This window comes from Tenrec ecaudatus, chromosome 3 (assembly GCF_050624435.1).
Source record: "Tenrec ecaudatus isolate mTenEca1 chromosome 3, mTenEca1.hap1, whole genome shotgun sequence".
In the NCBI taxonomy this organism is placed as follows: Eukaryota; Metazoa; Chordata; class Mammalia; order Afrosoricida; family Tenrecidae; genus Tenrec; species Tenrec ecaudatus.
The window spans coordinates 172,815,850-172,843,345 of record NC_134532.1 but is presented as its reverse complement, the minus strand read 5'-3'; the positions used below and the strand labels follow the sequence as shown (position 1 = coordinate 172,843,345).

Here is a 27,496-nt window from a genome sequence, read left to right as displayed (position 1 = left end):
CTAAGTTTTGTGCACTGTGCAAAAGTCAAAGCCATTTTGTGCCTTGTGTCAAACAAACAAATTTGTGAAACAAAGCACCGTGGCCTGAAGAACCTGTCCGGGATCGTCTTGTGGAGAGGCCTGACAAACTTGTGACTTGAAGATGAGAAATGTTCAGGCGTGAAAGGAAAGCAGCTGCATGTGCCACGCTCTGGCCCTGCGTGAACGGGAGGGGTCGTCGGGATGCACTTGATCTGTGTTGCCCAAGGACGAGAACAGAGACACACAGACTCGAGAAAATCCACTTGCGAAAGGGCAATCTGAGCGAGCCTGCAGCTCGGTTCCTTTGAGTGACAGCAGCGAAGGGACCGGCTGCAAAGCTTCTAGCCGACGCCCCCAACAGCCCCTCTTCTTGTCTTCAAATACCACAGGAGCCGCCACTATGAAGCTCTTTATTGAACAAAAAAGATGCCAGGAGGGTGAGGGAAACGGGGGCTGGGACGAGGGGACGGAAAGGGTGGCGCAGCCCTCACTCCCAGTCCCCTCCCGCCCCGCCCCCAAGAGCTGTGAAATAACTTAGAGGACACAACTTACAGAACCAGAACCCCATCCAAATAGTTGCTTTATCAGGGTCCAGAAAATACAGTGATTTTGAGCGCGCCGTGACCAGGCAGGGGGCTTGCAGGTAACAGCCTCGGTCGGCAGTCCCACGGTGTGGGCAGCGCCTTCCAAAGGGCGCCCAATGTCCATTTCTGGCGGGGTCCGCGGCCCCGAGGGAAGGCAAAAGGCTAAGCATGTCCGTCATGTCTACATCCTACACGCTGGGAATCGCAGAGCCCAGTTCCAAACAAAAGTCACAGTGGAGAAGAGATGCTTATAAAAAAATACAGGGTGCTCCTTTCTAATCCGAGGGATGATGGGACTACATTCATTTCTCTTACAAAATGCAGTTTTAAAAAAGATGGCGAATCCAGTTCATGGTTGGCTACAGACTTGGACCTCGTGGTTGTACATGTATTGCAGGTTTTGGTGGTCGGTTGCCAGGCCTCGGCTCCTCACCCCTTCCCTGCCCTCCCCCCACCCCTAGCCCCAGCCCCCGGTCCCTTTAGGTGAAGCATGCCAGTCCAGAACACAGGTCTGAAAAGGCCTCTGCTCCTTGTGAATGCCCGCCGCCCGTCAGGGACCGCCGCCTGCTGTGCCTGTCTCTTTAGCTTCCTATATAACAGTGCAATGCACAAATGTACAAGAAAATACTGTTTAAAAAATCTATATACAGTTTCTAGAATAATTACGGAGTAAAATAAGTTAACTTTACTAATGCGCGTTGCTGACGGGCAGCACCCGTCTCATTTTACTTTTTTAAAAGTCTCTGCAGGCATCTACTTTGGTTAGTTATCGACGATTGTAACGTAAGCACTGATCAGAGGACTGAGCAGCATTCCAATAAGGTTAACAGATATATTATTTTCTTGAACGTCCTGGGGAAGCCCAGCCTTAGAATATTATTAAAATGTTCTAACATGTACATACTATGAAGAGTTAGCGCTAATAAAATAAAACTTTTTTTCAAAAATAATCTTGCAGTGCCCTCTGAGGCATGCTGAAGGTGGGGTGGGGTGGGGCGGGGCGGGGCGGGGTGGGAGGAGGATGTCATCACCACACATCCACACCTGGAAAATACGACTGTCACGAACCCATACAACCAACTCACGCACGCATAATTCCTTACACAGACTCCAAAACACGACAAAACAGAAAACCCCCAACCCTTAGTTCTACATGTTGGAAGGAAAAAAAAAAAAATCAATGGTTTTTGCAGTCTCTTTTTTTTTTTTCCTGTCCATCTCCACCTGGCTGGATACTCGACACGTCCGTCCACGAGGGAGCGTTGACGGTGGTTGACCGCGGCCACGCCGCCAGCCAGGAGCCCAGCAGCTCGGCAGGTCTTCAGCGAAACCAAGCAGCCTTGATTTCAGCCTCATGTCACCTGCTTCCCAGTGTCTCCGGGGGAGAGGCCATTATTGCAAACTCGCCTGAACGCTTCTTTCTCCAGAAAGCAGTGGGTTTGTAAAACATCACGGTTAGCCCTTTTCTTTCCACCATGGGTAAGTCAGTCAAAAAGAAAAAGAAAGAAAAATATCCACTCTTCTGGCAGTTATTGTGGGAGGTATTGGCAGCTGTTAAAAAAACACAACAAAGGTCTTTTCACCTTCTGGCCTTTGTCTCTGGCGGTTCTTGACTTACTTAGCTGGTACAGTTGGCATTAGTCACACCATGTAGAGGGGGCGCTGCCAGAGGAATGTCTAGCTGAATGGTGAGCATTCGTAAAGGTGCTTGGTTAATATCCGCCGTCCTTTCCTCTCCAGGATCGCTTCTGTCCTCGGTGCCCGAAGCCCCTCAGTATCCTCAGAAGCCAGTGCTCACCAGGTGTCCGATGGGCTTGGCCTGCGCTAGAAGTTGGTAAGATTGCACCTTGCGTAGAGACTCTCGTATTTCTAGATTCAGTTCCATCAATTTGTAGTTGGCTTCTGACATGTCCTGGTTAGAGCCTATAACAGCGAAGCTACCCGTCTGGCCCAGTGTCTGATGATGGAAATAGATGTGTAACAGCGTCTGCACAGGGTCGTCTTCATAGCTGCCAAAGATGTCATTGGGCCAGAGAGACCTGAAAAGACATCAGATTAATTTTGAATCCTGCGGCTAAATCAGTTAGCAGTGCACAAGATCTACATGGAAGTCAATATTAATAGCAAGTTGGGGAGTGTCCGGCCTGAGGGCTGTAGGTTCATGACATCATCACTACCAGCTAACATCAATCACATGCCTCAGCAGAGAAGCAGTTCCAGCAATCACATTACACCAAACTCCCTGCCATCCTGTCAATGCTGCCTCACAGCCACCCCGTAGGACAGGCTAGCACTGTCCCTTTGGGTTTCCAAGATGGTAACTCTCTTATGTGAGTAGAAAGCGTTTTTTCCTTCCTCAGGGCGACTGGTAGTTTTGAACTGCTGACCTTGTAGTTAATAGCCTACTACATAACCACTACAACACCAGGGCTCCTCAGCCATCACCTTAGGTATAAGTTAATTAATTGACCTGTCTGGTCTGATAAATATCAGAGATAAGATTCCCTAGCCTTGGTCCACAGCAATAACAAAAGATAGTTTTAATATCTAAGTAAACACATTACTGGAAGCAACTGAGAGAAAGAACAACCTAACCTTGGTATTTGGTTTAGTTACAATGGTTTCTTTTCTTTTAAAAAAAAAAATTTTTTTTTTAATGGTTTCTTTTTACAAGAAACATCAAATTGAAAACCGGAACTCAGAGAAATGGCCACACCTGGACAGCTTTTCGCGGTTTACCTGAAAGCTTTGACCTGTGCGACAGCTGATACAAATTCCTTGTTTTTCAAGGTTTCAATTAAAGCGTGGATGGCAGCCTCTATTGTCGTTTGGGCGGCTGTGGAAAGGTCCATGTCTTCGTGTTCGGAAGCAGCCTCGGCTTCTTTGAGGATACTTTCAAGTTGGGCCAGCTCCTCTGACATGTTGATGACCTAAAACAAAGCAACAACGATTGATCTGTAATCTGTGGACTCGTTAAAACTAGACGAACTGAGACCCCCCCCCCCAACATTTAATAGGTTCTAGCATACAGTTGAGGATACCGTTTCCCTTCCTTTGAAGCGTATTTCCACAGGCTAAGTGCAGTGTCGGCAGTTCCTATTCAGATGCTGTACTCAGAAGCACTACATGGTTTCGGCCACCAAATTTGGTATACTTGAACAAGCAACGAGTTACAATACAGGTCTATATTCTTTTTAACATATGATTTCATTTTACCAGCTTAACTGAAAACTCACTGCCATTGGGTTATTTCTGACTTACAGGGACCCCTATAGAGGATTTTTGAAGCTGTGAAGTTTTACAGGAGAAAACAGTCTTTTCCTAGTGGGACGGCTAGGGGGTTTGAACCCTCAACCTTCAGTCCAATGCTTTCCTAATAGCCCACCAGGGTTCTTTATATAATACATCTATGTTGCGAGAAGGGCTTTTGAGTCCTGTAAAGATTCACAGTCTCAGACACCCCCAGGGGCTTTCCCAGGTCTACTCTGTCCCATGGGTTCAGGAAGAGTCAGAATTGACTCAGCAGCAGGGAGTATAGTACACATGGTAAAAACACAGATTTTTAATGGGGGAAGACCATGTTTATTTGCTTATTTTGGAGGGGGTGGTAGAGAAGAGACCATCTAGAATGACCTCTAAATACTGTAAAAAGATATTTACCCAGGACATTTTATATAACCCACACATATAGTATAAATACAATCTATATTTTATGGAACTGGGTTGATTAAGGGGAAACACTCCCCCCCAGTGACAGTTGTAGTCCCAGCAGGTAGGGGAGAGGGTGGGTGGGGGAAAGACCTTTGGTTCCGAACAGTCGGTGTTTTTTTCAACATGCTTATTCTTGTGTGTGCTGGAAGAACTACAACAATCATGTCTGCACAAGATGTTAGGAGATTTCATGCCAAAACAGTATGTCCCATTGAACCAACGGGCTTTACTGGACTTTTATTTACCGATGGCGTGCTGCGCTTCTGAAAGATTGAAGGTCCTGCACCTTGGTACGACTGCTACCTGATTCACTAATGGGTAGTGAAATTGCTTATTAGTTCCTAATAAGGTAAATCCTGAACTGACCATCCCCACAAAAAAAGGTGATTCACTCTAAACGACGACTGACAGCGGCTACTGTAACACAGAACGTTTTATGCATAGTTTTTTTGTTTTCTGGAATCCCTGACGGATGCCCCCCACACTACGGAGTCTTTACCTCTGCTTCATTTCTGACCATGTTCACTTGGTTGATGAGCTTACAGTAGGCCTGGAACAGAAGCAGCAGTTGAAAGTGCAATTTGTATAACCGCCGGCAGAGCTCCAGTTCCTGGAATAAACAACACTGCATTCAGTCCAGGCGCCACTTTCCCAAGATACCCGACTAGACAGCATATTTTCAAAAACAATGCAAAAAAGTTAAATAAATATTAATGTTAACGTTTCCTTGGCATGTATTTTTCTATTTTCTGCAATAAGTAAGTTAAAATGGTGTGAAACTGATGAAAGACAGAAGAGAGATGCTCTGGGGGCTGGGATTGAAATCAAAATGTCCAGATGACTGGGTTACATAAGATCCTTAGCGGTAAGCCCGTTTTCACAACAGACATCTGGACTGTTTGCGCAGCCTTTAGACGTCACAATGCACATGGTTGATAAATACATATTATTGCCCCAAGATGCACACGGCATTGCATTTATCAGGAAGTGCTTCATAAAGCCCAGTGAAACGGGACAGACAGCCTTTGACCTAAACAAGCAAGACCAATTTGTCTTTCAACGAGGCTTACCGTCCCAAAAGACAACCGCTGGGTGACTTCATTGAAACCAGACTGTGACATTAACAAGAGCACTCTGATTTTTTTTAATTAAGAATTTTAAAAGGAGACATGTTAGTGACAAGATTTAGAACAGGTCATTAAATTGCTAGTTGTATATATTAACTATAAAGCCCCATTTTAAAAAATGGGGCCAACGTTGGATGGGTTAGGGCTATGCAAAACTGAGGCACACTCGGAGCAGGGTGGTCAAGGGCAAGACACAGTTGGGTCACAAATGAGATGAAGACCAGTTGGTCTGACAGGTTAAGTAGTCTATAAATCAAGGCAGGTCACTTACTGCTAGAAACTCCATTTGCTAAGCAAGAAGGTGAGCAGGTCATTAAAAAAAATACAAAAAGAAGAAAAAGACCAAGAATTAGTATAAGAACTCATTTTAACTCGGGTCTCAGATGTCCCAGGCAAATCGAAGAACATATATTTATGCCCCAAAGGAAAATTTACGACGCTATTTCCCGAATGAAACATTTTAGACATTCACTGAAACACTCCAGGGGAGTTTGGACTCTGGGAAATTATAACTCGATCACATTGAGGCTATGACGCATGTGAGCACCAGAGACTTCAAAGAGTGGGACCGAACCACAGCTGTGCTCTTGGGAACGCGGCAGACGTAAGTGTTCATCTAGACGTCTGCAGCATTGCAAAAAAACACCAAACCAAAAACAGCAATTCAAAACACAAGAAAACATCAACCATGATAACATCTTCATTACTAATCTGGAAAATTTCTGAATGAAAGTGAAATTGAATGGGTTACTTCTAAGATTAGAATTGGTCTCTAACCTTACACAATAACCACTTACCCACAAAAAAGGAAGACCTGGGGCCCAATCTGGCATTCTGCTCTTTATCTTTACTTTCCAGTTAGGTTCTAAAGTCCCACAACTGGTATCGAGCCAGAGGGTAAAATAAAAAAGCATTTCAAACTGCTTTCCAAAATATCATTCAGATGTAATCCAACTAGGTTTGAGTCAAATAATTAGCCCTCTTGGCCCAGTGGATTATGAATCAGGGTGCTGAGTGCAAGGTCAGCAGTTCGGAACCGCCAGCCACGCAATAGGACAAAGAGGAGGTGCTCTGCTCCCGTAAAGATGTATAGCCTCGGAAACCCACAGAGGCAATTCTAGTCTGGCCCAGGCGCTCACTATGGCAGTGAGTGTGGGGTTTGGGGATGTTAAAAACGGAAACAAAAAACCAAACCAGCGAAAAATATCATTTCAAGACCGTTTAAAAACCTGCTAGCAAGTTGGGCCAGAAAAAGAATGGCTTTTAATTAAAAAAGCAACTGCTATAATGTAGCTTGTAGAAATACTTCTTAAAGTTTGCTTTTTTTTTAAAATTTCCTATACAGAAACTTTTAACCTTTATTCCCATCAATTTAGAAGGGATTTGCAAAGCAAACCTGAACTTTAGCTCTACATCGTTTACCAAAATTAGGTGGATATTCTATTCAGTAAACATTCATTGAACACAATCCCAAAGCAAACATCTGGCACACTCCAAGTTTGCTTATCTATGGAGCGACTAGTCCCTGGAAGAGGACATGATTCTTGGTAAAATAGAGGGTGAGAAAAAAAGAGGAAGACCATCAAGGAGGTCAGATTAATACGGTGGCTGCAACATAATTCTTGTGAGGATGACGCAGGACCGGCAGTGCTTTGGTCTGTTGGGCATGGGGTCACTAAGGGGCAGACATGATTCAATGCCACCTAACGCCAACAACAAGGTCTCCATACCTAAGGTTTTGCTTTATAGGATACTTGGGTATTAAAAACTAGTTGGAACTTTAAGCGAATCCTTCATCTCACATGTATTAGGATAAGATGGAACTGACCCTACATCTATGATCTTCATTTGGGATGGAATGGAACTGATAAAAATTCACAGCACGCAAGACTCAATCAGTACATAGGGACAGAGTGGGGAAAATTATATACAATGGTCCCTGTTTATTCCCCTCCAGTGGCTGAATAAGGCAAAAATAAAATTGACATGAAATAACTATGTAAATAGAGATACAAGTTTCACTTAGTAAACAAACAAACAAAACAAAAACAACCCTAAGAGGCTTAGACTCTTGGAAATGGGTCTTGCTTTCTTCAGCTCTACGCAATCACTCCATCCAACTTTGCACAGGTAACGAAAGGTTATATTCTAGCCCCACCCACGACACACTTAAAGAGTCAAGACAGAATTCGAACCAAAGGCTTGGACTAATGCCTCATCTTGATTCAATTTTCTTCTCCACACAGATGAATTGGCCCCTCATTTCTGGACAACACTGTAGAGTGTATAGTCAGGGTGCCTGGGGATGCGACTCTTGGTTCCCGCTATCGCTTAATGATTTTAGATAAACTGGCTTCTATGAGCCTCGGGCGCCTCATCTGCAAAGCAGAATGCTTAGAGCATCTCCTTCATGGTGTTGTCCGAGTAGAGATAACGGACAAGGCGCACTTAGCAGAGGGCCTGTGGGGGGACTACAGAGTACCTTCTTAGCACTTCTAGTTTGATAAAACACTCCAAATTATTACTACCCTGGTATGGTAGCTTTTATAGTGACCAGCAGTCTGTCACTGTGCCCCTGAGTGGGAAAGATCAGAACTCTGATGCCCAAGACCGAGGCGTTTCATGAATGGAGACATGTCTCCACAGGAAGCTGCATGCCCCTATTTGGGAGTCTTTGTTTATCCTCCCTGATTCCAAGCACACGCATATGTGCACTCTTCCCTAGGAAAGTTACTCCATTGTCATTGTCACCGAACTTAATCCTAGAGAATCAGAATGTTACCCTTAGAAAGGTGAATTTTAATTTCCTGACATCACCCCTGAGCAGACAAGCTCTCTGCAGAATGTGCACGCTGGACTCTTGCTCCACTCTAAGAGGCAGGTGCGACCCAAATCAGCGTGGGCCGACCGCCCTGATCTCCATCAAGCGTATCCATCGAATGTTATTAAGCTTCAGTCACAAGCTGGCTGTTTATTTTTTTATGGACGTCAATTTTTCATTACTCAGACCCTATTACAGGGAGCCCAAATTTTACAAAGACAATTCTGATAACCAACATGAGAAGTTGTACCAACAGTCTCTATCTCTGGGAGTATCAAATAGGAACTTGTGAAGCTATACATGGTTTGATTCAACACATATAAAAACAGACAGCAAAAAACCAGAAATAAGCCACTCACCTGTGCATCTGTGTTCAGCCTATATGTATCTTCTTTGGCACGAAAGGTCCTCTTACAGTTGTCTAACCACTGAAAGAATGAGTAAGAGTAAGCCTCAGTACAGCATGTGTAAAATGTGCGGTGGCGTTGGAAACATAACAACGTGGACGTACAAAGGCAGCCGGCTTCACGGGTAATTTGAAGTTTGCAGATTGTTGGTTGGACATAGTTTCATCCCCATGTGAGAGCACCATCACTGACCAGCCTAGGAGGACCACCTACCCATACTGAAAATTCACGTGCCTGTGGCACTTTCCCTACGACCCCCATCGCTCTGCTCCTGAGAGGAGAGCTCTTCACATTACAGGCTTTACTGGAAATGCTCCGACCCACACCTGACCTCTGGTCAGTGCAAGATGGAGAAGTGAATGGTGTGCTCTCCTCTGAGGAACTCAGAATGAACCAGCTCCGTCTGCGCAGTATAACTCTCAGAGGGTTGCCCTCAGATTAAATTCGGGGAATAGAAGCCAAGATCATTCTAAACCTTCTTTTCTTTCTTTTATGATGGTCGTGAGTGATGACCGTGCATATATCTCCAATGAATATTAGATACAGAAGTCAAATGTGGCTCTTCCTTACCCAGGAAGCTACCCCTCCCCAACATGGGATGTTTAGGTACAGTCCGTTATCTGTGAGCAAGTAGAAATCACAGCGCTGTGGGAGAGTGAAGAGGGGGATTTTCAAGAGGAAGGCAAAGCTGTGGTTGTTAGCGGCCACTGAGTTGATGTGAACGCTAAAAACCTTCAATTTACGGTTCTGAATTTCAGTAGTTTGGTATTACTAATAAAATCAGTCTTTGGGCTCATTTTCTATGATACAGTCTAAGAAACACAACAAAACTAAACCACTGCCATCGAGTTGATGCTGACTCACAGCTACCCCCCATGGGAGAGGACAGAACTGCCCCGTGGGTTTCCAAGATTGTAACTGTGCAGGAGTGGAAAGCCTTGTCTTTCTCCCACGGAGTAGCTGGTGGTTTCGAACTGCTGACCTTGTGGTTCGCAACCCAATGCGCAGTTATTACACCACCAGTGCAGCCCATCATCATTAACACACATGAAAACAAGAAATCACTAGGACTTCAAAGAAAAACTATCAGCTATGTTGTTCACTCTTTGAAAATCAGTTCTAGATACACATTAAAAAATTTCAATTGTAGCTTAACTACTTACATTCAAAGCATTATAATTCAACATCTTAGTTATTTCAGAAGCAGCCCCTAACCAATGTCCTTTTTATCCCTGTCACTCAGCTTGCACTGACCCTTAGGCGACAAGCCTGACAGGTCTCTGAGAAAAGCCATGTTAAGCTTTTCTAGTGTGACGGCTGAAAGCAGCGGTTGTCAGGAGCTACCCAGCTGATTTTGTCAGTTCAGTGAAATGCAGCTGACCTTTAGCACGGAATCTGTGCATTTATTTTTATTCACATAAAAACATTTTAAATGCTTACATATGCTCAATTACCACCGCTGTAATCCAGTTCAACTCTTACAAGTATACTTAAAAAATAATTTATTTCATTGTATTAATGGCTTATTTTTACTAAATGCAATTTTTAATAATAAGTACACATTGATTTGTCAGCACTAGTGGTGCTGCAGGTTAGGCGCTGGGCTGCCAACCTCAAGGCTGGCAGTTCAATCCCAGCAGCTGCTCCTTGGGAGAAAGAGGGAGCTGTCCCCAGAAAACGACAGCCTTGGAATCTTCACATGTCACATTGACTTGGTGGCAGGGAATTTGTTTTTTTGTGGGTTTATTCAACATGGTTATTTCTAATTTTTATTTTGTCATAAGAAAAGTTCCAACTCTACAGTTTGATGGCTCCCCAAGTATAAGCCCGGATCTTTTCAGTCATTGCTTACAAGACACAGCGGACTCTTTGTACCTAGGATACCAGTAGTTCACTGAAGTACTTACATAATTTTGTGTCAACTTGATAAAGAGTGTAGGGGTGGAGTCTGGCCTGTCAATCAGGTCACAGCCTGATGATGTCTCCTGGTGGGTGTGGTCTTCTCATGAGGAGGTGCTGGGGACTACCCCCTCCCCCGACTGCCCCCTTCATCTTCCTGTTGAAGAGCCATACTGGGAGCTGCCAGAGCCCTGTCATGGTGCCACTACTATGGGAAACAGACCACACCAGCGGGTCTCAACCTGTGGGGGTCAGACCACCCTTTCACAGGGGTGGCGTAAGACCATCGGAAAACACATTACGATGTACATTCCGATTCATAACAGTAGCAAAATCATAGTGCTGAAGTAGCAACTACAATAATGTTCTGGTTGGGGAGTCACCACAACATGAGGAGCTACATGAAAGGGTCGCGGCGTGAGGAAGGTTGAGAACCAGTGCCTTCCACCCATCAGCTGGAGATGTCCCTGCACTCTGCATCGTTGCACGTGGCTGCGTGAGTCTGAAGCGGGGCTTATAAACTAGTATCAGACTGATGGACTTCATCTGGACTGGGCTGGGATGTTTGCTTGATACATAATTCTTTTTTCTTCATAATTACTTCTTAGTACAAAGCTCTCTCTTACACATATATGAGTGTCACCGGATTTGTTTCTCTGGTCAACCTGGCCAAACACATTCACATTTTCCTGTCTGTGTCTGTCTTTTCTTCCTTTTTTAATTCGGGGCTGAAGTGAAGAGTAACCTTTAACTAGATAGGTTCCACGTCTGCATGGCAGAGGAACGTCCATCCGACGAACCTTCCAGAACAACTGTAGAAGCTGCAGACCTCGGCCCGAACTGAAGACTTGAGCTCTCAGGGAGAAGAGAGAGGGAGTTCTTAAGTGAGCCCCGCATCTCTCTCTCTCTCTCTCTCTCTCTCTCTCTCTTTGAACCCCTGGGGTATTTGTGTATCATGTTCTTGAGGATAGATGCCGAGGAGAAAGCGGAAACAGGCTCGCCAAAGGGGAGTGAGGTCGTGCAGGAAGGCGCCCGGGCCCTGCTCCCGTTTATCATACGTAAGAGGAAGGCCGAGAAGCCACATAGGCAATTTCAGGAGGCTCAACAGGTAAGCAGAGGTTTCTGATCTCATGTGACTGGGAGCCGAAAAGTGTCAGTGCCGGGCACGGAAGCAGGGTCCTGGTAACTCCTTCCGCGCTTTCCCGTGCGGTCCTTCGAGCGAGGCCAGCTGCAGCTGGAGCAGCTCAAGCAAAGGCTGGACCATCGGGAACCACCCCAGCTCCTTACTCTGATGTACCCTCTGACTCCAAATGGCAGGGGGTCCTCTGGTGAAAGATCTCATCCAGTGTTTCCACAGTCTTTTTTCACGAACAAGTATCAGCATGTCCATAAAAACTGATCAGGCAGGCCAGAAGGAGGACCCAGCGACAGCCCCAGGCGCTGGGGGCGGGGGACACAGGCACAGGTGCCCGAGGGCCTGGCGCTGTCAGCTGTGGGCCATGAAGTAACGATGACAGCATGTTTGTGGGCCACAAAAAAATTGCCTTGGGAGCCACACGCGGCCCGCAGACCACCAGTTTGACACCCTGGTCTAAACCAACCATCCTGAGAGCCTCCTCCGTTCACTGAAGTTTTTCCCTTCAGCTCAGAGCCATCTCGCCCGGTAGGTGACCTGCCTTGGCTTTCTCGTCCTGGTCCCCTGCTTTCACCGACAGCCAGCCCATCAGTAAGTGACCTCCTGACTCGGTCTAGACACGTTACGTATGCCGCCGCACTCTGCCGCCGCAGTACTGGCGCTTTCTGTCCCTTTCTGGAGCAGTCATGGAACAGGGATCACAATTCACATGCCATGCTCCCCAGCACGGCACCCCGTGCCACGGCGATTCGGTGCTCAGCCACCAGTTTCTATCGTCAACATGGAGCCTACCAGCCACTCGGTGAGTGAAAGCCGGGCCAAGTCTGTTTCTGCGGGAAGCCCGGCCATGGAAGCCCTGCCGGGAGGGTCCCCTCTGTCCTACAGGCAACCCCCTCGGCAGCCCTTCTGTGTGGTGGACGGTTAATATTATTACGGAGAGACACCCCCCCCACACACACTTGTCTGTCGGTGTGCTGCACTGTGGTGGCCTTGTGTGCTGCGGGGATGTTGGCAGCGGGGCCGCAGGTGTTTCACATGCCAGCAGGGTCCCCAAAGGGAGCAGGCTTCAGGGGAGCGCCTGGACGGAGAGCAGACAAGGAGGAATCGCTGCCACAGTTGCTGCAAACCTTATGTATTTCATTCTGCGGCACAAGGCGCAGCCAGCTCCATGGCACCTAACACTACCAGCCACCACGGGGAGAGGCCCACCTCCCGCTCTAACCAAGCACACAACAAGAAAGCGCAACAAGCCTACTGTGCACCGTTTGTGTGAGAAACAGAACTTAAATTTCTCTTTCGTCCCCCGTTCCTGCCAATTGAAAACAAACACACTGGGTTCGCTCTCAGAGAAATGCGGTCACCAATTCTGAGCAGGTGTGACGTGCCATCCACGGGGCTTGCTTCTTCTTCGCTTGCCTGAATGGACACACTGACACACCGCAGGCGCAAGCTCACAGCATTGTCAGGGGGCACGTGGTCCGCACCCCAAGATCTTAACGTTCTCAGAAGAGCCCTACTCTTCTTTGCCCATGTGCAGCGTTGGCAGTGGCAATGGTCTCCATACGGAGGCTGTCCATGGACCCGTGGCTGTCCACTCTGCTCTCAAGATTGAGAAGGAGATCAAGAAATAAAACCCAGAGACAGGAATCTGCCGAACAGCATGCTGGGAGCCCGCCTCAGTCATGATGAAACCCTTACGCGTGCGCTGAATTCACTCTTTTCTGTCTAGGCCATTCTAGGTCAGCCAGATGGTCAAGTCCACGGTCAGGAGCAGACGCCTATTTCCCAGGGTAAGAGAAGTGGGACTGACCTGCTCGGCTGCTTCTCTCTTGGCGTTGTATGTATCCAGGTGCTCTTGCAACTCCAGGACACTGAACTTGAGTGTTTCCAGTAAGCCACACGACATCAGCTGTCAATACAGAAAGAAAGACAAGGGCTCGGGTTACATCGCTGACCTTTGGGTCATGGCATCCCTGTGACTCAATGTTCTGGCCCATCGTGGTGCCAGCATCCCTCACCACACTGTTTCCTCACTGAAGGCCGGTGGTGCCTGATACAGACGAATCCTGTTGTAGGATTTTAAGGCCCCCAGAAAGGGCAAAACCACAGCAAACTTGCTGCCACTGTCAATGCCGACTCACAGCACCCCTGTAGGACACAGGAGCACTGTCCTGCGAGACGGTAGCCCTTTACCGGAGTAAAAAGCCCCGTCTCTCTCTTGAGGAGAAGCTGATGGTTTCAAACTGCTGGCCTTGCAGTTAGCGGCCAACATGTAACCACTATGCTAGCAGAGCTCCTTCAGAAAGGACAAGTCCCCTTTCCAATGCGGCAGAGCACTGGTGCAGGCGAGAGACGGGTGGTTAGATCAGTGTATAACTTCCAGGTACCACCTCGGAAGTTTTTAGTATCTTAATTCTTTAATACAAATACCTTAATACATACTCTGAATGTGTTTGGAGACAAACCCCATGCTCGCCAAAAAAAAAAAAGGGGGTGGGGGAAGACTGAGGAGCGCTGGGTACTTCGCTGGGGATGAGGCAACTAGCAAAGTCTAGCTTCTCCTCACTGCCACTGAGTCAAAGCCGACTCCCAATGACCCTACAGGACAGGGTAGAGCTGCCCCTGTGGGCTCCTGAGACTGTCACTCTTTCTCCCGAGGAGCGGCTGGTGATTTTGAACTGCTGACCTTGCGGTTAGCAGCACAACGCGTGGCCACTATGCTACTAGGGCTCCCCAGCCCTCTGTTCAGAAACAGAACTACCCATCAGTCACTGGCTACAATACTTGGGAATTGGGAGGAGTAGTTACATTTTGCCAGTTATCTGTCATGGGTTGGAAATATGAACCATGACACCGCAAGACCCCATCATTGCTTTTTAAAAGAGAACATCCCCTGAATGGGGCTGTGGCAAATTGGGTTTCCCAGTAAGGCCCCCTGTGAAAACGCACCGTCTCAGCATCCACAAAGACCGTGGGGCATTCGGAACACATCATCATCACCTCCAAGGAACTTTTAAATTTGGTACCAATGCGCTGCAGACTCCCGCCTAGACAGCCGATGGCCTCCTTGGTTATGTCTCCAAACTTCCTTTGAATTGTCTGGGGGGAAGAAAAGCACAGGAAGCCGTTCAGTATTTCTTGTGAAAACCTTTCGACAAAAAACATCATGTATAATTGGGGCAAAGCTTTGCCTTTATATATTCTTATTGTGGTGGCAGATACACTTTTAATAACTGACCCGAAAACCCCTCTTTTCAGATGCTTACAAACAAAACAAACAAGCAAAAACTAGCTTTTTAATGGGAATTAGGTGGGTATTTACATTTCAGACGATCATTTTTGTTTTGACAAATTAAAGAACTTATCAACCCTCCAAAGAGTTTGCCCAGCCCTGCATCTAATCCCCGTCTCTCTCCCTCTCTTACACGATCTTCCCTTTCACCCACATAGCACCTGTCCACCCTCCAGCCCAGGGTTTCCCCAAGTGGGCAATACCGCCCCCTGTGAGGCACTGGAACAGTACAAACACACACACAGAGCCAGAGTCAATCCTCGCTGACAGAGACCCCATGGAACAGAGTAGAACTGCCCCGTGGGCTTCCGAGTCTTTATGGGAGCAGAGTCAAGCCTCTCCCCTGGCGTCCTCATGTAGAACCACTCTGCCAGCAGCACTCCGAGGGCTGGCTGCAGAAGCTGATGCTTACACTTTCCCCTGCATTAGGCTACAGTAGTTTCTAATTGCCAGGGAGGCACCAAGTAATATGTGTGTGAGTATGCTTTTTTTGCTTTGCCTTTCTGAGAAGAGGGCAGTGGGCCAAATATGTTTGGGCCACTATGCTCCCCCTTCTCTTCCTTTCCCTCCCTTCCTGGGAGCCATCCCATTCTGTTGTTTTGGGGGAGTCCAAAAACCATTATCTTGGGTTTTTCCCTTTGACGACATGGGTCTCATACAAATGCCCTTTTGTGATTGCTGAACTTCCCTCAGCAAACATGCTCTCGAAATCAGTAACTGCGTCACGAGATGTTTCACCGCTGCTCTGTCTTTAGGTATTGCTTTGGGAAAGAAGGTGTTAAAAAGTGCTCGGAGACACTAGTGACCCCTGCCACTCATTCCCCAGAGGCAGGGGAGGCATCCCGCATGGGTAACCTTGAAAACAGTCTGCACATGTCTGCAGAACTCGGCTCCTCCAGTTAAAAGGCCGGTCTGATGATTCTGCCCGTAACTGTACCGTCTGGCTGTGGCTATGGGCTGCTATCTGGTTTTCCATGATGGACATCAGAGTCACAGAAGCGTGGAAGGCTAACACTCGCTCAGAATGTAAGGACACTCACCCATGCGGCGCACGCACACAGAGCCCACCAGTGCGGTGTCTTCGGTACCCCCGAGGGCGCCTAGCACAGTGCAGAAAATATGCCTGCTACTGTTTGGAAGTCTCACTCTACCATCTACACTAGTGTATAAGCCGAGTTTCTCAGCACACCTCTAATGCTGTTTTAGTGGTAAAATTTGGTGTCTCAGCCAGATATTCACGAAGGCTTATTGTCAAGGATATACAGTAATTGCCTTAGAGGAGAAATTCACACTAGTCAAGTGGGTTCAGTACTGGCCGTATGACAACAACAACATCAGATTAGAAGGGGGGAAAAACAATTATTTTTCCTAGAAAATCATTAAATATTACATTTTCAAACATCAAACTTATTAAATTCTGAAGTACTAAATTGAGGAGGAACCGTATCGTTGCTAGGTGACTCAGACATGAATCTAGCCCGTCAGCCTCGCTGACCTGGAAGAGCCTGGAAAACACATGGAAGGTAAACACTGCGCAGGAGCCATCCGTGTCCGACAGCATCTGGTTGACGTGGCAGCGCCAGGCTTCCTCTTCATCGTCGCACACGACTGGCTGGAAAGCGGCTATGATGGCGGAGAGGAACGGGGACGGGAGAGGGGACGTCTGGACCTCCGGAAATCCATCCTGCTCATCTTCCTCTTGGCTGTCAACACAAACACCACACGCACCATAAGGCTCTCGTAAAACAGCACAACAGAACACGCCATGCAATGTGAATTTTCTTTTTTAAATTTCTATCTACCACACACCGGTTTGGTTTAGGAGACAGGCCAGCTACGTTTCGCAAGGGGAAGGACAAGTGAGCAAAATTTCTAGGTTCTTTCCCACTTAGGATCTTTAGAACAAGAATTCTAATTTCACTCAGACCAGTGGTTCTGCCTAATGACGTGACCTTGTTATACAGTACCTCAAGGTGTGGTGACTCCCAACCATAAGATTATTCTCATTGCTACTTCATAACTGCAATTTTGCTATCATTATGAATCATCATGTAAATATCTGATCTTCAGAATGTATTTTCATTGTTACAAATGGAACATAATGAAAGCATAGTGATTCATCAGAAAATAATATGTTATTATATATTGTGAAATATTTAATTATAATGGCAAATAAATGAAAGTTTGTCTTGAAGTATGGTGTAGCATGGGTAACAGTCTTTACTCCGGGTACTTGTGTGTGGACATATCTGCATGTGGGCAGACCCGCCTGGAGATGGAGAGGGGAGCAGTGTCTCGGTTTTTAAGACCATCGGAAATATGTGTTTTCTGATGGTCTTAGGTGACCCTGTGAAAGGGTGGTTCCACCCCCAACGGGGTCGTGACCCACAGGTTGAGAACCGCTGACTTAGATGCTCTCAATGCAACCCGCACCCTTCAATATGCTGTGTCCCTAGATTAATTCCAGTCATTTATTTGGAATAACAGAAATTAGGATGCTTTCTCACTAACTGGTCAGTTTGGGATGTTCTTTATTCCCATGAAAGGGCCATGGCAGTCTAGGGTGTTATGCATTGGGGGGCCACCCACAATGCCAGCAATTGGACGCCACTAGCCGCTCCAGGAGAGAGCCCGGGGGGTGGGGGCTACCCTGTTCTCTCACAGGGCCCTTGTGATTGTGGGTGAGGGTGCTTGTGACAGCAGCGGGTTCGGCTCTCATCCAAATGTACCATGGATGATGATGATGATGAAGGACAGTGACTTCATAAAGGCTTAGAAGTATGTGCTTCTGTGCCAAGGGCTTGGTCTAAGGTTTGAGGCAGGCACTTCCGTGAACTTTCATAATTCTGTGAGGGTTAAGTACTGTTATTACCCCAGCATTATAGATGAAGGAACAAGGACTTCAGTGAGCCTACATAGCATTCCCATGCTATGGCACAATGTAGGAAATGACAGAGCCAGACCTTGAGCTTGGGACCATGTGTCCAAAGACAATGCCATTAGCCATGGCATATACCACCAGTTCAGCTATTACATAAGTACAGACAAGAGAAACACAAGACCTGGGCAATTTCTTCTGAGGAGTGTGTAATCCTAACAGTCAGATAATATATACAACAGAGAAAGAAAAGGATGAAGAAGGATTTAAGATCAACATTCCTAGAGAATGATAAGGGCAACAGATGTACAAATGTGCTTGACAAAATGGATGTATGTATGCATTGTGATAAGAGTTGTATGAGCCCCTAATAAAATGATTGAAAAAAGCAATATTCCATAAAGAAATGTTACTCAAGTTGTATGATTCATCTACAAGGGAAGCGCTGTAAGACTGTACCCGAATGATGAAGTCATTCATTTGGAAGAGAGGAACTTAAGATTGGGAAGACAGGAGAAAAAAAAAATCAAATAAACCAAACATTTGAAAATGAAAACATAAATTAAACTTCAAAAAGGTTAATCTTAAAATGTTACCATGGTGACTGACTACAACACACGGTATCCTGTAAGCTTGAGCAGGCATACCTCCATATTTAGCAGTGCACCATATTTAATAATGGTGCATATGTAATGCACCACTCCACTTCAGCTTTAGGATTCAGCCTTTGCTTTCAGCCTTTTGGAAATTCACATAGCTGAATATTGACCTGGATATTAATTCTTGACATCATTCCTGGACTTGCCCACAACCACTCGTACAATGTTTACCATGCTACTCTCACACTCAAATCAGTTATAAGAATAAGGTTTATCACTAAAACTCATTGTTCATAGCTGAGTATTTTCAAATATGTATCACCCTCGATATATTTAAAGTGAGAAACATCGCTACCTTAAAATGGTACTCATCACTTGAAATGTAAATGTGTAGTCTTTATTCAGAGTTGAATGATGAAATATTTATCATTAAAGACTCATTTTCAAATAAAAATAATTACTGTGAGAAGACCAGGGAAACCGGTACACAAAGCTAATCCCTTTCAAAGGACACTACCTTGAGTGGCCGAAGTCATGCAACATAGATTGTTTGTACCTCTGTGTACATACACTGGGATTTAGAAACTGTATAACAACCAGCATCCCCTTTACAAGCTATAAAGGACGGCTGGTTCTTCAAACCAGCCCATGAGAAACGGAAAAGTTCGATTAGGCAGTTCTTCACAGTGTGCGATAATAAATTTGGAATGAATGGGAAATAAACCTTGAAGTGGATCCGTCTGGCGACGATAAACATGAAATAAGTGATCACTCTCGTCTACGATAGCTCTCAAGCTTTAAGAATTTGGCCACGCACAGTGAAACTGGAAAATATATTTTGGGGGGAGGTAGCTCAGCTTTCTTGTTCTTCTCTAACAGGGGTTCACTCCGTGATTTGTCACAGTTGAAGTATGGTCATGACAACACAGTGATTTCAACCCTCAGCCACGCGGCTGCCTGACAAGAGGTGTGTGAGGGACCCTGTGCAGAGAACGTCACTGACTGTCTCGCGTCTTTGCGGGATTATAGTGAAACAGCTCAAAGAAAACAACCCAAAAGTAAATACAATGGGAAGAGAGTCCTTTGGGGGAAGTTAATGCCACACCTAGGGAGAGAGAGAAAGAGAGAGAGAGAGAGAGAGAGACACAGAGAGAGAGAGATTCTGTGTCCACACCTAGACAGTCCGGAGAAGTCGGCTTCCTCTTCTTCACACCGTTCATCGAGCTCCTTCAAAGCTAAGGTCACGTCCTCTTCACAGATTGACCCAGGGTAGCTCTCGGAAGCCAGAGGCTCTGGCATTTCCGTTTCTTCTACATCAAGAATTCCCGGACACACCAGAGAGTCCTGCTGCTCTTGCAGTAGATAGGACCCCTCATCTTCAAAGCCTGAAATAGCCTGCTCCTCTTTTAATAGGGGATTCACATCCTGTCAAATAAGCACATGCTTTCATTAACTTCAAAAACAGGCAAGGGGACGTGTAGACAGCATATAAAGTCTCTGCGTTGGCTGAGTAGACTTCCAACTCCCGGCGACGGCACAGGAGCAGAGTGGAACTGCTGCCCGTCAAAAGCCGATCGTCAGGCCGGCTGCCGAGGCACCGCTAGGTAGACTGCAACTATCAACCTCTGGGCTAGCAGCCCAACCATTTGAACCAACAAGGCACCCCTTACAAAGTACGACATGAGCCATAAAAACATTTAGATGATTTTAAAGGAATTTTTAATAACAATAAATGACCTTTGCCACCAGTCAACGTCTAGCAGGCCGTCATATTTACGTGGCTTAACTTTCCATTGGTTTTGGACTCTGACTTAAATTGCTTCTTGAATTGTTCCCGGTTTACAAAGGGGTTGAAAGGTATCGCTTCTTGCAATCTTTGGTTTTTATAAAAGGGGAATTAGCTATTGACTTAGAAACGTGGTCCTCTATGCATGTAAAATGCCCTATCACTACTGTGAATTTTCTTATTTGAAATGCCCTATTTTTTACCATGGCAAAATGCAACGAATTCTGGATACAAGAAGGGAAGCTATTTCAGAATAGCAAACGGTCCTGCAGGGCCATCTACCAGGCACAGGTACTGGCCATCCCAGGACGCTGATTTAAACAACTCGGCAGCTTGCTGTTACAACACACAAATAGAAACACTTTGGATAGAGATATAACTGTCTTCAGGAACTTAGGCTACAATAACTCATATCAGGTTTGAGTACTAATCATATTTCATCACTGAGTTAAATTCTGGGAAACAATGGGAAAGTCCAGAATGTTGCACTTCGGGACGTACCTTAAATTGCAAGCTCATTTATCAAAAAGACAGACTAGTCTTCGAGCCCCATGCAAATAATGATACAAGTATGTGGCCCCAAGTGGACTGGTGGTTTTTCCTTCCTTTCCGCCCGAACAGTGTACACAGCAGCTCACTAGATATTGGATGAGTGACTAACAGGCCGCCCCGCAGCCGTTTTTGACTCCACGGAATATGCCAATTAAGTTGGGGGTGGAGAGACCACCAAGGGTCTCTGCTGGCACAGTGGTTACAGGCAAGGTCATCTGTTCTACACTACCAGCGGCTCCTTGGGAGAAAGGAGGCTTTCTACTTCCGAAAAGAGTTACTGTCTCGGACACCCAAAGGGGCAGTCCTACCGTGTCCTATAGGGCTGTGGTGAGCCTGAACTGCCTGGCTGGCACTGAGTGTACAGTGTATATATATACGTAGTGTGTGTGTGTGTGTGTGTATGTGTATATATATACAGTGTATATATACTGTATATAAGGGGTTTCACAGTCTCAATGGCAGTTTGTGTTGTACTTTCTCTACTGTAAGTTATCAGGGCAGATTCTCGTCTCCCTTTTATTGGGGGTAAAAGTAAATCTTCCCTTCCTGGACACGAAAAGTGAGGTGTAGGTGGGGCTCCTGATCGTCGACCAGCCGCTCTTTCGCTTACCCAACGGTGGAGCCCAGGGTTTGGACCCACTCTGCTCTGGTGCGCAGAGCAGGAGGATGCATTTATAATTCTTCTGAGTTACAATCTCCTCGTGGATTTAGCCCAACGTCTGACAGCAACAGGGAGCAGAGCGTGGCAAAAGCAAGGTGACTCTGAAGGCCTATCCCGAGGACTACCAGTATTGAAAGGGCAAGTTCACACCTGGCTGAGGCCACCAAACCCCGTCTCTTGGGACGAAATGGCACATGTACCTTTGACAGGCATGGGTGAGGCCTGGTATTCCAGTTAAAGGAACAGAACCCAGCAGAGGCACAGAAAGACCACAGGAAACCAAAGTGTATTACGAGAGAACACTGCTCGGGATCCAGTTAATCAGGGCAATTAGCTGATGTTCCAAAGTCTTCACAGCTATGACCTGTATATAGCAGAGTATCATTTCTTTATAGCTCCATAGCTAATATCCAATATAATCTAGTTGATGTTTCTGATTTTTTTAAAAAGACTTGGCCATTAACTGTAATGCTTTAGCTATTTGGAAAGAAATTATGTGGTAGTGTGAGACTCTTTCTATATCAAGAATTTTTACTGGTATTAAAAGTTCTACACCAATTAAGATGCTATTTCAAACTCTTAAAACATTCGTATTGTTAGATTCTTTGTTATTTCCAATACCCTTACTTTCTATTAGTCATCTATATTCAGAGGCCATTTATTCTCGAATAAACCCCAAGAATGAGGTTTCATCCATAATTAATAATACATGTTGACAATTTCAAATATTTCCTAAATATGGTGGAGAAAGAGGCTTGGGGGGCTCATGGCAACCATTGTGAACTCCACTTTATTAGAGAATGACATGTACGCACATTCTTTGTGACATCCAAAGATTTGGTTCCTAAAATAGGGGGTTTGTGTCACTCATGAACGGGATTTCACGCTATTTAAAATCCTAGCAGCAGCCCAGGGTGAAGGTTTCTCCAGGGCACACAGTGAAGGACTTGCCCCACTGAGAGCACCGAGCACAACCTGCAGCGGACAGCTGGGCTGGGGAGTGTCCTGTCAGGACATGAAACGCTGCAAATGATTCACTTGATCTTCTCTGCATTCACACGAATGAAGGGGGGAATACAAATAAACAAATAGTTGATAAAAGGATTCTTTCTCTTAGCTGAATTCCCCCCCAACCCCCGCTATTTTGATAGGATTTGGCATAAACATTGGGCCAATGTCTCCGACGATACTGAGCGGTTCTTGTCTGGATATTCAGGGACATACTGTGGTTTAAAGTTTAAAAGTCCCCGTTCCTTTTGCTTGCGTGACTTTCAGGGACTTCGCTTTCTATGCTCACTTGTCATTTGGTCTCTGAGTCACTCTCCCCTAGGAAGAGCTTCTCTGAACTTCCAGAGCGAGTGCTTTTAAAAACCAAAATAAATAAAAACCAGACTTTGTAAAATAAGTTTAAATATCCTGCTTTTGTTACAAAGCTATCCCTAGTACCAAGCTGCCGTACTCCACTGTTTTGAATGAGCGTACCTACTGTTTCTTGCAATATGGACTGCAGTTAAAGCTTACCTAGGAAGCCCTCCAACACGAGAAAAGCAAACAGCCGACTTAAGGCTCATCTCTAAAGCTAGCCATTTCTGTCAACTTTCTAATTGTTAAACATTTTGGTAAAAATCGGCACAGCAGAGCACGCACTCGTTCATCAGTTCCTGAAGCCATTGTTTCAGGTCCGTGAACTCTTGGTCCAGGCCCTCCTACCTCTTGCCTTCGAACTCATTCCTTATCCTAATCTCTTCCAGCCCACGCTCCAGTTTGACCACGGGTCTTGGCTGAAACACACATCAGACTGCTAACCTCCCGACTAGCAAGCACCTAGACGGCACTGTGCTTCGTGTGGCTGGCCCAGGACCACCCGACAAGCAAAGATTTAAAAATAAACACAAGCAGATCGCATCCTTCTGGTTTCCCGTTGTGTGGCCCCCAATACCGACCACAGGAGTGAACCAGGCCTGGGATTCCATCCCCCTTCCTGCACTCTCTCACGTCCACTCTGTGCCAGCCCGACTGTTCTTCAGCTGCACCCGCGTCTTTGAATGACTGTGCCTGGAACACGCTTCCTCTGGATCTTCAAGGGCCTGGCTCCTCTATCACTGAGGCCCCTTCAAATGCCGTCCTCTAACAGCCTTGGAACCTCGCACTGTTGGGCAATCTCAGCAGCTAGCCCTGAGTCTAGCACATGCTAGGGGTTAACAGTCACTGGTTCAATGATGAGTACACGCTCTGGGTTCCCATCTAGATATCTTGTACGCTTTGGCGCCTAACAGGTGCCAACGGAAAGAAACACCTGCACAGCTTCCAGTTGTCTCAAGATAAAGCCTAAATTCTCCAGTGTGGCATATAGGACACATCTTTCTTTGACCCTCCTCACCCACTGCTCCTCATCCTGCTCCCATTTTATTCTCCAGAAAGCTCAAGTTTACAGCTGCTACTTGAACTGACCAGAAAACTGCACTGCAGCTGCCCATCTTTCTCCACAGAGTCCCTTTGGTCTGGAATCCCCCCATCATCTCAAAGCCTGTCCTCTGCTATCTAGTGCAGAACTGACTGGTCCTTCCTTAAGCCTTGAACAATGCCTATTATTGAGTTGTTAAGCCTGAAGTGTAATCCTCACCCTCCCTCCCCTTTTAAAAACCTTTTGGTCTCTCTGAATCTATTGTAAATTCCTTTGGAACAGGGGCAATACCTTGTTCATCTTTCCAGCACTGGTCATACTGGTAACACTGGATTGGCTACCCTCACCCCACCAGCATGGCTCTCTTCATAACAGCTGAGCAGGCAGCCTAGAGGGAGGCCTTCGTTACAGAACACATTCCCTGCTCACTACTGAAGAGGGTTCCAACAGGGCATGTAAGTTGTCGACCAAATAAAGACAAGAGAAATTCAGCTTCCTAAAACAATACCTCAGAACTAGACTGACAGTGTAGGCATACTGGTTGGGCTGTGAACCCCAAGGTCAGCAGTTTGAATCCGCCAGCCTCACTGTGGGAAAAGGACGAGGCTTTCTATTCCCACCGAGAGTTACAGTCTCGGAAGTCCTCAGGGACAGTTCTAGCCTGTCCTATAGGGACTACAAGGAGTCAGGACTGACTTCATGGTGTTTGTTTGGTTTTTTTTTTTGGGGGGGGGAACTGCTGCAAGTTAGTCAACACCAACAAAAATATGGTATTTTCCTAATACTCACCGAGGTATAAAAACACGTATGACAGAGCTATAACAACGACATCAAAAAGTATCTACAATATTCTTTAGAAACAAAAACACTGAGAACACTAATACTTACTCAGTTTGGGTCAGTCATTAGCTTGGAATCTGGCTTACTCCTCACAGGCCTTTCCAAGAAACCATAAGACTAGCGTGGTTCCCGAAGTGTTTTCAAAGAGAGGTTTGACTTAACCCGACTGCTAACAGAGCTGGCCTGAGGTTTGGTCCTGATCAGAGCACCAATCACGTCAACCCAAATAACAAAGCACAGAGAGCGGCGAAAACACAAGCGGTCCCTCAAAGAAAATACGATGCCAGGGAAGAGATGCTCACCACCCCAGAAGCGGCTGGTCCGTGACCCTACCCACATTCTGCAACACAAAATGCTCATTAAATAAACACTCAAGGTGATTTGTAACCTGCAGGTCATTTCCTTAAGCTGTCAACTTGACATCGATAAATAAATTAAGTAATCTTTTTTTTTTCTCTCTCTTCTTTTAAGAAATCTAATTCGTCCATTCCATTTAGACATACAGGTTAGAAATACCGGAAACAAATCAAATAATTAGGGTCTCAGAGGGAAACTCTTGTTGACAGAGAAGCGAGGGCTTGGGAGAGAGCTAAAAGGAGCCCAGATCGGCCATGCACCAGCTCCTACTTTGCCCCACCTCAGGCAGCTGGCTGTTAGCGTTATCTAGAAAAGCCTCCACACTGGGGGTCTCTTCTCTGATTGGAAGCACTTCCTCTGTGGTGGCACTGCCTGTGGAGTCTTGCGACTGCAGAAGTGAATCGGGATGGTCGGGCAGGGTCTCGTCTGTGGCCGAGTCATTATTTAACTAAAAGGAGAGAGCGAAACGAAGAATTCACTTGTGAGTCAGCCATGGTCGGGGTTAGGGGGGGTGTTGGGGGGGCACAAGAAACATTCTCGGTAACAAAAGGGAATCGGGGGCAAGAGCTTTTGTGGCATCAGACAATGACACACACACACCCCCGCCCCCATAATCATCCCATTGTGTCTATCGTAGACCGGTCAGACACCAGCAACGTGAGTAGCTAAACCATTCGGTGGAACCAAAGGCACATTCTAAATTTCGCTATGCAAAATCGAAGTCATTTGAACTGCGGCCCCCACAGGGATCTCTGTTGCAAAGCCTAACTGACTGCTAGGCCTACACTTTTAGTCCCATTTGTGAGTAGATGTCTTTGTTAGGCCAATGAGGCAGGGTAGGCGTAGGGCGGGTCTTGAGTCTGGGAAAGTCTAACTGACTGCTAGGCCTACGCTTTTAGTCCCATTTGTGAGTAGATGTCTTTGTTGGGCCAATGAGGCAGGGTAGGCGTAGGGCGGGTCTTGAGTCTGGGCACCCCAGCGGGCTAGAAACTGCACTGCTATCTACAAGGTTGGCCAGTCAGGCCGACCAGTTGCTCTGTGGGGGAGAGAGAGGACGAGGCCGTCTGTTCCTATACAGATTCCAGCCTTGGGAACCCCAGGAGTTCCAGCGGGTTCTGGAGGGTCGCTATGAGTTGGGATTGACTGGATACCAGCGAGTTGCGAGTTTCGTTTCCTGGTTATCTTAGTCAATCTGTAAGACTAAACAAGTAAACAGAGCAGAGATGGGGAAGAAGCAGAGCAAGCGCTTCCCAGATAAGGACCTCTTCAGCGGCTGCAGAAAGAGCCCCTTAAACTTGGCGGCCACACGTTGGACTGCTACAGCCTCCTACATTGCAAGAAAATAAACTTCTGTTTGTGACAGCTAGCCACTTAGGGTCTTTCTGTTATAGCAGGGCACCAGAGAACTACTATAGTCACGGTGTTGGGCTTGAACCCAAAATTGCGAAAACTGAGAAAATGAAGGCTGTGCGTTAGAGCGTTTGTTGAGAAACATCACCCACTTGAATAGTGGGTGGCGGCCTGAGGAAAGAGAAGGGGACGGAGCAGTCGCCATGCTGCATGAACTAAAGAGCCATTCAGTGACCACCAGGCCCCAGCGAAGGCTGCGCAGCTTTGATGGATGCGTGCTTTCACACTAAACTGCATGCCCACTGCCGCTGCCTGAGTGCCAGCTCACAGTGACCCAATGGGACAGCTCCACAGGGCAGCTCTTACGTAGACATTGTGCTTAGCAGCCCCATGAGTGTAGACCCGAGACACCCTGAGGGCTCCAAACGAAACGAGGTCCCATCACCACTGCAATTTTCTGTGTTCCTCTTGGTGTGTGCTCATGTGAGACCCATGGAGATGCAGATAGGAAAGTCCAGAAGCGGAAATTACTAAGCTGGGCAAGATGAGGGAAAAGGGATCGACAGGCCGCTGTTGTACATAAAAGTGACCGTGTACCAGCTGTGTGCGGGACAGGATCTGGCTGGCGGTAAGCGCTGCTTCTTCTTCTGAGGACTCGTCCGTATCCTCCTGGTTCGTCAGGTTCAGGCTGGGGGTGCTGCTGGAGCACTGGTACTCCTGCAGGGACGGCGTGTCCCCTTTGTCGATGCTGTCCAGCGAGCGCCTGCGCACTCCCCAGTTGAAATTGTCCATGCTCTCACCCTGTTTTTAAAAAGCAAGACACATATTTTAAGACCTCCCCAGCACATGCCTATGAAATCAGCCAAGTGCAAGCTACCAGGAAAACCTCGCCCATGATGCACAATACTTAAAGCCTCCTACGCAGTTTCAATCAGCCCCTCCAACCCTTCAAACTTTTCGCACATTTTGAGGTATCTAGATTAAAAAGAGATCCAAAGATCTGGCGGATTAGCTGCTTTAAATAAAATGATTTCTCTTGGTTTCCTATCTTGTATTATTAATGGGGACCAAC

At 46.5% G+C, this 27,496-nt stretch overlaps 1 protein-coding gene across 3 annotated transcripts in view; it reads right to left on the bottom strand.

Annotated features, from left to right (window-relative positions):
* Positions 1-417: 417 nt before the first annotated feature.
* FRYL (FRY like transcription coactivator) overlaps positions 418-27,496 on the bottom strand; it is a 254,927-nt gene continuing 227,848 nt past the window's right edge. For all 3 annotated transcript variants that reach the window (XM_075544365.1, XM_075544364.1, XM_075544363.1), the window contains 10 exons: positions 27,022-27,225; positions 25,355-25,522; positions 19,649-19,899; positions 16,493-16,700; positions 14,655-14,804; positions 13,516-13,614; positions 8,624-8,692; positions 4,816-4,926; positions 3,345-3,535; positions 418-2,644 (listed from right to left, as the gene is read on the bottom strand). In XM_075544365.1, the coding sequence (XP_075400480.1) occupies positions 2,386-2,644; positions 3,345-3,535; positions 4,816-4,926; positions 8,624-8,692; positions 13,516-13,614; positions 14,655-14,804; positions 16,493-16,700; positions 19,649-19,899; positions 25,355-25,522; positions 27,022-27,225 (1,710 nt within the window). In that variant the 3' untranslated portion in view covers positions 418-2,385. The remainder of the gene's footprint in view (positions 2,645-3,344; positions 3,536-4,815; positions 4,927-8,623; positions 8,693-13,515; positions 13,615-14,654; positions 14,805-16,492; positions 16,701-19,648; positions 19,900-25,354; positions 25,523-27,021; positions 27,226-27,496) is intronic.